Raw genomic sequence first — 11,485 nt, 5'->3', positions numbered from 1 at the left:
AAATCTTAATTCCTAGGATAACATCAGCGACACCTAAATCTTTCATGTCAAACTTACTAGACAATATTTATTTGGTAGATTTTATGACATCCGTATTACTACCCAAAATTAGCATATCATTTACATAGAGACAAACAATGACACATCCCTTTTGAGTGCTTTTGACATAGACACACTTTTCACACTCGTTTATTTTGAAGCTGTTTGACAACATTGCATTGTCAAATTTCTCATGACATTGCTTAGGTGCTTGCTTTAATCCATATAAGGATTTACCAAGCTTGCAAACTTTCCTTTCTTGTCCAGGAGCAATAAACCCTTAGGTTATTCCATGTATATTTCTTCATCTAACTCACCATTCAAGAATGTTGTCTTTACATCCATTTGATGTATCTCAAATCCATGTATTGATGTTATTGTTATTAGCATCCTTATGGAAGTTATTCTTGTAACTAGAGAATAAGTGTCAAAATAATCAAATCCTTCCTTTTGTCTAAAGCCTTTGCCCACAAGTCTAGATTTATACTTGTCGATTGATCCATCAGTCTTAAATTTCTTTGTGAATATCCACTTATATCCCAAAATCTTGGAACCTAGTGGTAAATCCACCAATTCCCATGTATGATTTTGCATTATGGATTCAATCTCGCTATTTATTGCTTCTTTCCAATAAGTTGCTTCTGGAGATGACATTGCCTTCTTGAACGTTTGAGGATTATTTTCCAACAAGTATGTTAGAAAACCAGGTCCAAAAGACGTTGACATGCTTGACCTTTTGCTACGTCTAGGTTCCTCCTCAATTTCGCTTTGTGTAGGATGGTTACTAGTTGTAGCATCTAAAGTTCTCTTTGTTGAACTTAGCTCTATACACATGTTATACGGAAACGTATTTTCAAAGAATGAAGCATTCCTTGACTCAATAATTGTATTAGCATGCATATCTTGAATCTCTGATTTATAAACCAGAAAATGATATGCACTACTATTGTTTGCATATCCAATGAATACACAATCAATAGTCTTGGGTCCTATCTTCACCTTCTTAGGTTTAGGGACTTCCACTTTAGCAAGATATCCCCACACTTTTAAGAATTCGTAGGAAGTCTGATGATCTTTCCACAATTCGTATGGTGTTTTAAGCGTCTTCTTCTTAGGAATCTTGTTGAGAATGTAATTAGCAGAAAGCAAAGCTTCTCCCCACAAATTCTGGAACCAGAACTTAACAACATAGCATTCATCATCTCTTTTAGAGTTCGGTTTTTGTGTTCCGCAATACCGTTTGATTGAGGTGAATAAGGAACCATAGTTTGATGAATGATTCCATGTTCAGAAAAGAAACCTTCAAAAGGTGATTCATATTCACCTCCTCTATCACTCCTTATAGCCTTAATCTTTTTGCTTAGTTGATTTTTAACTTCATTTTTATAGTGTTTGAACACTTTAATTACCTCATCTTTACTTCTCAACAAGTAAACATAACTATATCTAGTGTTATCGTCAATAAAAGTAATGAAATACTTTTTACCACCTCTAGTTTGCACGTACTTAAGATCACATATATCTGTGTGTATTAAGTCTAGAGGTTAAGTATTTCTTTCAATGGAATGAAAGGATGATCTGGTCAACTTGGATTCTACACAAGTTTCATATTTATGGTGTGGGTTTATTTTTATCTATGGTGTATAGTCCAAATTAATTGATCTACGCAAAGTATCATAATTAACATGTCCTAATCTACCATGCCATACATGTGAAGACTCAATCAAGTAAACAGAATATTCAACTTTAATGGCGCTCTTTGGCGCAATAGTAAAATAAGACATCCTAAAGAGCCCATCTTGAAGATAACCCTTACCCACGAATACATCATACTTAGTTAGTACAAATTTATCAGAAGCAAAAACTAACTTAAAGCCATTCTTGCTCAGCAGCGACCCAGAAACCAAGTTCTTGCAAATGTCAGGCACATAGAGCACCTCATTTAGAGTTAGTTCCTTCCCATAAGTCAACCTCATCACCACCTTTCCTTTGCCTTCAACCTTGGACATAGAAGAGTTTTCCATAAAGAGTTGTTCTTCCTTTTCCATAACATGATAAGTGGTGAACATCGACTTGTTAGAGCATATGTGGCGAGTAGCACCAGTATCCACCGACCATTCCCTTTCATTTCCAATCATGAGACATTCAGAAACCACAACATATAGGTTCATGTCATTAACATTGTCAGAAAGCGTATCCATTGTCACATTTGCTTCAGTCTTTTGCTTCTTGTACTTCTTTGGCTTGCGACATTCACTTGCCTTATGTCCATCCTTCCCACAGTTGTAGCACTTGCCCTTGAACTTAGTAGGCATACTACTCTCTTCTCCTTGAGCTTTGTCTTGACGCTTCCTCTTTCCCTTAGCACTTGATCCTTCCATAACATTGGCCTTTGCCATCATGGGATCATTTCCCTTCTTCTCAGATAGATGGTTATCTTCCTCTATCCTTAGACGGACAATCAGTTCTTCAAGATTCATATCTTTGCGTTTATGCTTAAGATAGTTTTCAAAATCCTTCCAAGATGGTGGTAATTTCTTAATCATATTAGCCACTTGGAAAGATTCTCCTAAGGTCATTCTTTCAGCAATGACATCATGGAGGATTACCTGAAGTTCTTGGACTTGGCTTATGAAGGTCTTACTATTCGACATTTTGAAATCAAGAAATCTGCCAACTATGAATTTCTTCCTGCCAGCATCTTCATTCTTGTATTTCTTATCCAACGAATCCCAAAGTTCCTTAGCAGTCTTGAACATACTATACACATTGTATAATGAGTCAGCCAACACGCTAAGGACATAATTTCTACACAAGAAATCAGCATGAAACCAAGCATCCTTGGCCAAAACCTTCTCCTTGTCGGTTTCATCAGGGATTACATTAGGAGCCTTATTCCACATAAACCTTGCCAAGTTAAGGGTGGTTAGATAAGAGCATCTTTTGTTGCCAACGCTTGAAATTAGTTCCATTGAACTTTTCAAGCTTCTCCCCATGAAGAACATAATGGGGAACAGCAGTAGGAACAGTAACAGCAGGAGTAACTGGTGGTGTTGCCATATTCTGAAATACAACTACACTTTGTTATTCTTTTAACCAAAACAGAAAAGAAAACATAAACAAATTTTGTTCAGTAAAGAAGAAGAAGGAAAAGATATATGTCTTAAGTTGTTAGAAATATACAACTTAATTGTACTTACTCTTGACCAATTACCAAACTATACAAACCTTTTGTCTTGTAAGTGTCTTGTACTTCTTAGTTAAATCTGAGCCTAGTGTAGATACACTATGTTCTTAAGACAAATTTTCCCCCTCACGGTGCTTGAAGGTTGATTGGAAACTGTCTCCCAAGATAGAACGGATTTCCTTCTATAGAAAGCTAGCACGTCAATTCTATAGAATTAGCGAACAAAACATAGTATTTGACTAAGAACAGAGGGAGAAGAGAAAGATCATATCAGAACTCTGTGTGATCTGGTGTGTCTTTCTCTCCAAATTCATCCACTATTTATAGGTGAGTGGTGCCTCTTCGAAACAACACAGTGACTCTTTGGAAAAAGTAAGCAACTTTTTGAAAAGTCACGTGTTTCGAAATGACACACTATTTCGGCATAGAGCACTGTTTCGAACTAGTGCCTATTTCGAAAGGTCACACCTTTTCGGCATGAACCAGTGCACATTTCGAAAGATCGCACCTTTTCGGCATAATGCACTGTTTCGAACCAGTGCACCATTTCGAAAATGTTTTTCTTACTTTATGTACTGTTTCAAGATAAACTCATTTCATCTCAAGTGGGATAACTTGGGAGACAAATTACTTATTCATATCTCAATGGATTTGTGCAAATCTATTTTTCTAACAAGAGCATGATAGTAATTGAAACCAATGCCCAAGCAGTTTCTCTTGTAATAGCATAGATTTCGCAATAAAGAAGCTAATACGTATACAAAAAACGAAAAACCTTGAGAAACAGTACACACGATGTCCCCATGCCACCATTATCTGCATTGGACTCAAACACCACAGTAAGTCTTCAAGGCTGATTTGCACATTTGACCCTCTTCTGTGTAATAAAAACTAAGGAATTCAACATGGTCAAATGGTTTAAAGAGCAATGGGTGATCTTCATCTACTAGCTCTTCTGGGGCCTTCACTGTGTAGCCAGCCTTAGGAATCGAAAACAGCCCTGTCGAGTATCTTGCTTCATTTCCAGTCATCATTACTCGATGCTGCGGTGAATGTAGTCTACCATTAGTCCATGCCTATAAAACATCAAAGTTAATACATAACATATTTCACTTGAAGTGCTACTTAATGCAAATTTGATACGAATTAGATATGACTAGAATTTAGGAGAGGAAGTAGCCTACCAAGAAAGAATCTCCAATCATAACAACGAAAGAGTTGGGAGAGACTTTGACATCTATCCATTCGCCATCCTTTGTCTGGACTTCTAGTCCATGAACTTGATTTTGCGACAATATTGTTACAATGTTTTTATCAGTATGAGAATTTAGACCAAGTTTGGTCTCATTAGTCTGAGGTCCTTTGTACTTCATAACACGAAGAAGATAGGTCGTAGACTCGACGTGTTCGTCATAGTACTTTTCGACGCCCAAGCTCTCCAACACCATCCTCCTGACCACTTGATCCAACTCTGTTACTTGCTTTGAATAAGAGTACACGGTTTTGCTGCGAAACAAGAACAAACATGAATTAAAATATTCTTGGACCTACATACCTACAAAGCCCAGAATACTATGCTAATACAGACTGGCATTGAGAAACTCATTGGGCCGTCATGCCAATGAAACGATGAAAGTGCTACATTAGGCACATATGTATGAAGTGTATATCATACCAGAAGTTAGCATTTCCTTCCGGCCACATCATATTCGTGAAGTTTTCAGCTATTTCAAGGGCTGGCGCGTCCTCGATACCCATGCTTTCATAGAGAGGGACCATTGGATACTGTCCGACGTAACCGTGGAAAGGCTTTGAAGACCTGTTTTGGAACTTGGTTTGTAAAGGTAGATCAAATAACTCTTCTAATGAGCTAAATAGTGCCTTGTGAAGCTCGGCAGGGACTTGGTGATACACTGCCTCAAAGCAACCAAACTCTTCTAATGCTTCCTTAACTTGCAGCTTCACTGAGTTCCACACAATAGTTCCAGGTTTCAAATCTACATTAGAGAAATCTATTGTGGGAAGTCTAAGAGGAGATTCAGAGCCCATTTTTCTTAGTACGTATACTTGACTAGAAATTTTTAGGAAGACTTGTCACTATAAAGGTCGAGTACGTAGCAGTTTATTGTGGTTGGAGATATCTTGAATGACCACTTTATATAGTTCACCTGATGCTTCAGAACGGTTTTTACACTTTCATAACTGACCAAGCCTTCGATTACGCCAAATTGGGAGGTTTAAGCAAGTAGTTTAATGTTGGGGCAAGTTAGTAGTGAGCAAAAGACAAGTAAATAAGAGACAATAGCGGACTCATTCATGTAATCATGTCTCACCAAGTGCATGGTTTTGAATATATGCATATCGTACGTATCGGTGATATGATTGATTTTTGGACTTGTGTTTCATAAGACAGCCTTATGGACGTACGAGCAATTTCTGGATGGAACAATTGTAATATCCACTATTAACAACAACAAATGTTTCATGTGGCATGGGTTTTATAAATTTATCTTCACCAAAAAGAAAGAATGTGGCATGGGTTTTATGATGCATAAACATGTAATGTAGGGGATTTTGATAATAAATTCAAAAAAATTTAATTAGAACAGGTTAATACTATATATTTATTTGCATGAGATAAACAAAACTTTGTTTACTCCCAACTCGAAATCAAATTTTGGCGAGTATGAATTGATACATTACTTAGCTATAAGGTTTGACTGGTTTCAACTTTCAAAGGAAGTCTTCGTGGTTTTATAGGACGGCAATTTGTCACTAATGATACTTATTTATCTCTTTATTTATAGTTGTTTTTGTTCAAATAAATCTATAACTTGAATTCTTAATGGTACTCAATTGTCACTATATGTCTATATAGCTGGTGCTTGCATTTCTCTTTTGCTATCTAGTGATTCTTGGGTTTAGCCGGCCTCATGAAGGTTGTTTAATGTCTATTTCTTCGGTGTGGTTTAAACGGGTCGATCATGGGGATTACTGATCTAAAGTAAAAGCCCATAAATACATTTGAAATTAAATTTTGGCCCAAGTTCGACAGCCGAAGTGCCCAACGGCAAATCCATAATGGACTCGGCAAGTTTGGAAAATATTAGTTTAAGGTATTTTACCTCTAAAAATAGTACGCGGAACGGTGGAAGTATGGAACCAAGTGGTGGAGACGTGGAGTTTTGTCATTTTGTGTCTAAGTTCAAGTGCAAATGTTAGTTTTGCGTATGAAGCCAAAGGTCTTGATGAGGGTGAGACAGGTCTTGTTTCTCATACTTAAAAGTACTTTGTAAGGTATTACTGTACTATATACCAAAACAAACATTAATGAAGTAGAATTACACAAAAAAGACTGCGAATGGATTAGTGCCAAACCCTCAGTTAATAAACTCCAAAAAGAGGAATCATATCTTGAGCTTTGTATAACCGAATATACCCTCTCAAACAAATTATGCAAACATAAAATAATATCTAATTGAAGTGCAAAAGGAAGCCTTTTGATTTTAGTGGTTTTGTTTTGTCAAACAGTGCGGATATACATTATAATCGGGCATTCAGCTGAGCATCAACGAAACAACCATTTGACCATGCAATTGTCTGGGTACCATTAAATTCTATAAAAAAAAATGACATACAATACAAGATAAGTCTCTTCAACCTTATATTAGTTGAAACTTGAAACTAATAGAATTTGGAAACTAACGAGCCAATGGGTTCCCTAACACCTCCCAAGATTCCTATTATGGATTTCTCCAATGAGGACCTGAAGCCCGGATCAAGTTCTTGGATCTCGACTAGAGTCCAGGTACGCAAGGCACTCGAAGAACTTGGTTGCTTTGAAGTAATTTACGATAAGGTTCCAATGGAAGCTCACCAAGAAATGTTTGGTGCAATGAAGGACTTATTTAAGCTTCCAGTTGAAACCAAAATAAAAAGTGTTAATGAAGTACTCAATTATGGCTACATAGGACAAGATAAAAATATCCCTCACCATGAAGGCATAGGCATCGGTGATGCAGCTGCTATTGAAAATGTTCAAAGTTTCACAAATCTTATGTGGCCTGAAGGAAATCCTAGCTTTTGGTATGTTGTACGGAGTCTGTTTCATGAATGTATGTATTACCAGTTCTGTTTATTACTCTTGATCACAGTTTGTATATTTTCTTGATGTAGTCAAACTGTGCATTCCTATGTACATCGAGTTTTGAATTTGGAGCAGATGGTGAAGAGGATGGTTTTTGAGAGCTTTGGATTAGAGAAATATGTTGATTCTAGCATTGAATCGACTGATTATCTTTTGCGTCTCATGGTATACACACCACAGGGGAGTGAGACTCGTGGTCTGCCTGCTCATACAGATAAATGTTTTGTTACCGTACTTCACCAGAATCAAATTAATGGATTACAAGTATTAACCAAGGAAGGGGAATGGTTTCCTCTTGCTCCATCATCGCCCAAATCCTTCATAGTCATGATTGGTGAATCATTTGTGGTACATACTCAGATTCAAACTATATGATATTAGGACTTGGTTTAGCTTGTTTTTCCTCGATCTGCCACTCATTTTCTCAAATTTTTTGTCTTTGCTATTAGGCATGGAGTAACGGTAGACTACATTGTCCTCGTCACCACGTAGTTATGAATGGCCTTGACACTAGATACGCGATCGCAATGTTTTCATTCAACAAGGGAATAGTTGAGACTCCGGAAGAGCTAGTGGATGAAGAACACCCCTTATTGTATAAGCCATTTCATCACTTGGATTTATTCCGTTTCTATTTCTCATCTGAGAAGGCTCGAACAGAGAGGTATACTATTCAAGAATATTGTGCTGTGTGATACTTTATTTTCATCTTTGCAGTGAAGCTTGGAATAATCTCTATTGAATAATGTTTTCTACTTGAAAGATGTGTATTATTTCGGAACAGTAAGTTATGTGTCGTGTGTTACATGGTTTTTTCTGTGTGCAGTCTGCTGCAATACTTCTTACTCCATCCATAAATTTGGTAATTTAAAGCTTATTTTGTTTGTTATAATTGGATATTTTCTCATTTGACTTTCGGTTGTTCTTTGTTTTGTACGTTGGCGACAATTTTTCACATCGTAATTTACGAACCTAATGTGTGCAAGATTATAAATCTGCCAACTGATGCTTGACCACTGGTAAAAGCCGGCTTGCGAGTTAGAACTTGGAATCTATCAAGTTTATGATAAACTAAATTAATGGCATCTGATTTGACCTTCTTTTGGAGTAGTGTGCTATTTTTCTCAGAATTCCCAAGTGCCTCACATCGGGTTGGCATCTTAGGAAAACCGAAAACTTGGAGAGAAGCTTTTAAAAAGCCCACTTCTCCAGCACCAAGTTGCAAGGCTCAATTATGCTAAATTTATGTTTGGAGTTAAAAGTGCCCTGAGTGAGTTACCAAATTATATGGGAAGAACCTTAAAACCTTCACAACTTCATTTCATATATCTAATTAAGCAATGATGTAGCATAATTGGGTACCCGGAGATTTCTTGCAAGTGATCATCCCTTTCGGTAAAAAAACAAGTTTGTTTGACGGGAAGTGTGAACATGGAGAAAAGCCCATTGTTTTGTCTCCAAATAGAATCTTAAATAAGGTGAGGCACATTAGAAATGAATTTTGGAAACTTAAAAAGAAAGGCGGCAAAAGAAAGAGAGGGCAATTTGTGGAAATGTGGAAAAAAAAGTCTATATTTTTCACCTTGCCATATTGGGAGGTAAGACATAATTAATCTTAGCACTTTTCAGTGTTTTTAGAAATTTACTTACTACGTGCTAAAACTCAATATTTTCTTACTCACTGTTTTTTTTTTTAGAATGTCAATCTAGTTCGAGTATGGATTTCGTTCCAACTTCTAAGACAAGAATCTAAATGATCACAACTTAAATCTACACCTTGGAGAACTAAGTGAGAAGGATTTGATAGATAGATTTTTTTTTACACCAGTTATCTAAAATTTGTAAGTTTGTTTTATAGTTAAATGAAAGAGAGAGAAAAATAAGGAAGGATTAATCCTACTCATGCAAAGCCTAGCTACAAGTCTTTTAGAAACAGGTCACTATCATCTCAAATCCCTAACATAATATACCTATCTCTAAACATATCATGCTAGCATGTGGAATTGAAATGATATTTAATCTCTGAAATATCATTTCAACTCCTAGTTCTACTTTACAACAGTTGATCAGATATTTGTCAATCTCAGTTATTTTTCGACAGGATGAAAAATAGAACCTAAGTCTTTTAAGTAGTGATTCTGGAATCCTAAATTTGTAGCATGATCCTCATATGAGCATCATTAACCCTCCCCTTGGGAGAGTTTTAGCTCATGATCTTAGGATTTAATTAAAACTACAAGTAAGATAAGTAAAAAGAAATAGAAAGAAGAAATGAATACAAAGCCAACTAATTACCTAAGGAAAACAGAAGTTTTTATTCAAGAACTAGAAGGTGTAGTCCTCCATTAACAAGTTACAAGCTTTTTTTCTTAAAACTAAAAACTAAAAGTAAAGACATGGAAGTAAATGAAAAGTAAAAGTCAAGGAAGTAAAAGCTAGCCAACTCCCAAAATCAGCCCCCTTTTACATAAGAGAGCATTTTTCTCTTCTCCCACGTGAAACACTCTCCTCTCATTTATTTTTCACTTATCCACAACTAACCCCTATTTGACACCTTTCATTTTTTCAGATATTCATCACCTAAATCCAACCAACTCATTAACTTTATGCAATGTGTCAAATTTGCACCAATTATTTGCACCTTTGTCTTGACTTGCATGATGACTCATCAAATCTTATGGGCCCGCCTAGTGGGTCCACGTGCAGTGTCTAGTGGCAGTCCGGTCTTTTGATATTTTTACAACTTCCCGCGCTACGGCGTAGAGTTAAATTACGCGATCGTCGAGCAACTCACTCGTTGCATTCGAGTCCCGTTCAAGAGATATGAGCTTCGAAGTTTGACGCTTACATTACCGTAAATCCCGTTTATTTGGATTAAATCTTGTTTGAGTCTTTAGGCTTTAGTCCGGATTTGTTGAGCTTCACATGGGCTTGATCGGAAGGCATGTGTATACTCCCTATTCCGTGCTTAAATGCTGGCTTTATCATAATTTTTACATTAGTTGCTCCAACTTGCAAAAAGCATGAAGATGCAATTATTTCATGATTATTAAGCACAAAATTGACCGAAATGTTATGTCTCTATGGGTTTTTATAATACAGTTTTGGGTGCTTATCACACCACTCCCAAACAAACATTTTGCTTGTCCTCGAAGCAAAGAAGAGACATTAAAAAAAAAGATAAGTGGCCAAAACTGTGCATTCTAAGTTAAGTCTCGTTTCGCAGAGTGCGGTTGTATTGACCATATGCAATAAGGCCTTAAACCACTAGGAATTCCCTAGTGGACGAGTTATAGCCTCGTGAGAGTTTTCCAGAGAAGATACTCACAAACTTTATTTATACTACAACGACTCAGTAACAAAAGCTTGTTTCCTAAATTAATCTCAGATATCTATACATCTCCTTAGCGGGGAACAAGGATTAATTCTTTCAAAATTCAAGTTAATATGCATACAATAATTAAAACATCTACATATGAGCATGCATATAGTGAATTTACATTGAAATGCACAAGCAAGGCTGTTTCTGGATCCTTTGGAGAGCGTACCTAAATGGATTCTCACATGTATGTGTCGAAACACAAATTCGCTCATAATTTTCCCACTCAGGTTTCGTTAACTCCAGTGTGCAGTGGGCACACTTTTCCTCACATACTCGATGACAGTCAGAGGAGCCGAGATCGATCAATCACATCTACTACTTATTATCACACCATCCTACTCCTAATTTAGCTAGAGGTCTTTATTAGGTATTATGGGGTTTAGGTGATAGTGTAGAAAGAAATGGAAGTGGAAGATCAAAAATGATAAGTATGAGAGAATAAGGTCTTCAAGATATTTACACTCGAGAATTCCTTGTTTTCTTTTCCTACTCCTACCTGAGTTTTCCTACCTTGCTCTTAAGCCTTTGTACTTATTTCGTTTTTTTTTTCAAGGCTTAAGAAACATGATTCTATTCATTTTTATTTATTTATTTATATATTTATATATTTATTATTATTATTATTATTATTATTATTATTATTATATATATATATATATATATATATATATATATATTTTTGAAGCAGGTAACTAACTTTTATTTGGAACAAATCGTCTTTTATTTTTCT

The 11,485-nt window shown here is 36.2% G+C and overlaps 2 protein-coding genes across 3 annotated transcripts; one reads left to right on the top strand and one right to left on the bottom strand.

Annotated features, from left to right (window-relative positions):
• Nucleotides 1-3,937: 3,937 nt before the first annotated feature.
• Nucleotides 3,938-5,385, bottom strand: LOC147510764 (putative 2-oxoglutarate-dependent dioxygenase AOP1). 2 transcript variants are annotated; one of them, XM_086602617.1, is made up of 3 exons: nucleotides 4,902-5,385; nucleotides 4,411-4,732; nucleotides 3,938-4,269 (listed from the first exon to the last, which is right to left on the bottom strand). In XM_086602617.1, the coding sequence occupies exons 1-3, from the start codon at nucleotides 5,273-5,275 to the stop codon at nucleotides 4,054-4,056; spliced, it is 912 nt and encodes a 303-aa protein (XP_086458743.1). In that variant the 5' UTR covers nucleotides 5,276-5,385; the 3' UTR covers nucleotides 3,938-4,053. The 2 variants fall into 2 exon arrangements, with proteins under 2 accessions (XP_086458743.1, XP_086458742.1); XM_086602616.1 differs by having other exon boundaries at nucleotides 3,938-4,302; nucleotides 4,902-5,382.
• A 1,435-nt stretch (nucleotides 5,386-6,820) lies between these two features.
• On the top strand, nucleotides 6,821-8,265 carry LOC147510763 (putative 2-oxoglutarate-dependent dioxygenase AOP1). Its single transcript, XM_086602618.1, has 3 exons — nucleotides 6,821-7,312; nucleotides 7,403-7,721; nucleotides 7,823-8,265. The coding sequence occupies exons 1-3, from the start codon at nucleotides 6,939-6,941 to the stop codon at nucleotides 8,066-8,068; spliced, it is 939 nt and encodes a 312-aa protein (XP_086458744.1). The 5' UTR covers nucleotides 6,821-6,938; the 3' UTR covers nucleotides 8,069-8,265.
• The last annotated feature ends 3,220 nt before the right edge of the window (nucleotides 8,266-11,485 follow it).

This window comes from Coptis chinensis, chromosome 3, assembly GCF_015680905.1.
Source record: "Coptis chinensis isolate HL-2020 chromosome 3, ASM1568090v1, whole genome shotgun sequence".
In the NCBI taxonomy this organism is placed as follows: Eukaryota; Viridiplantae; Streptophyta; class Magnoliopsida; order Ranunculales; family Ranunculaceae; genus Coptis; species Coptis chinensis.
This window is presented reverse-complemented; position numbering and strand designations above follow the sequence as displayed.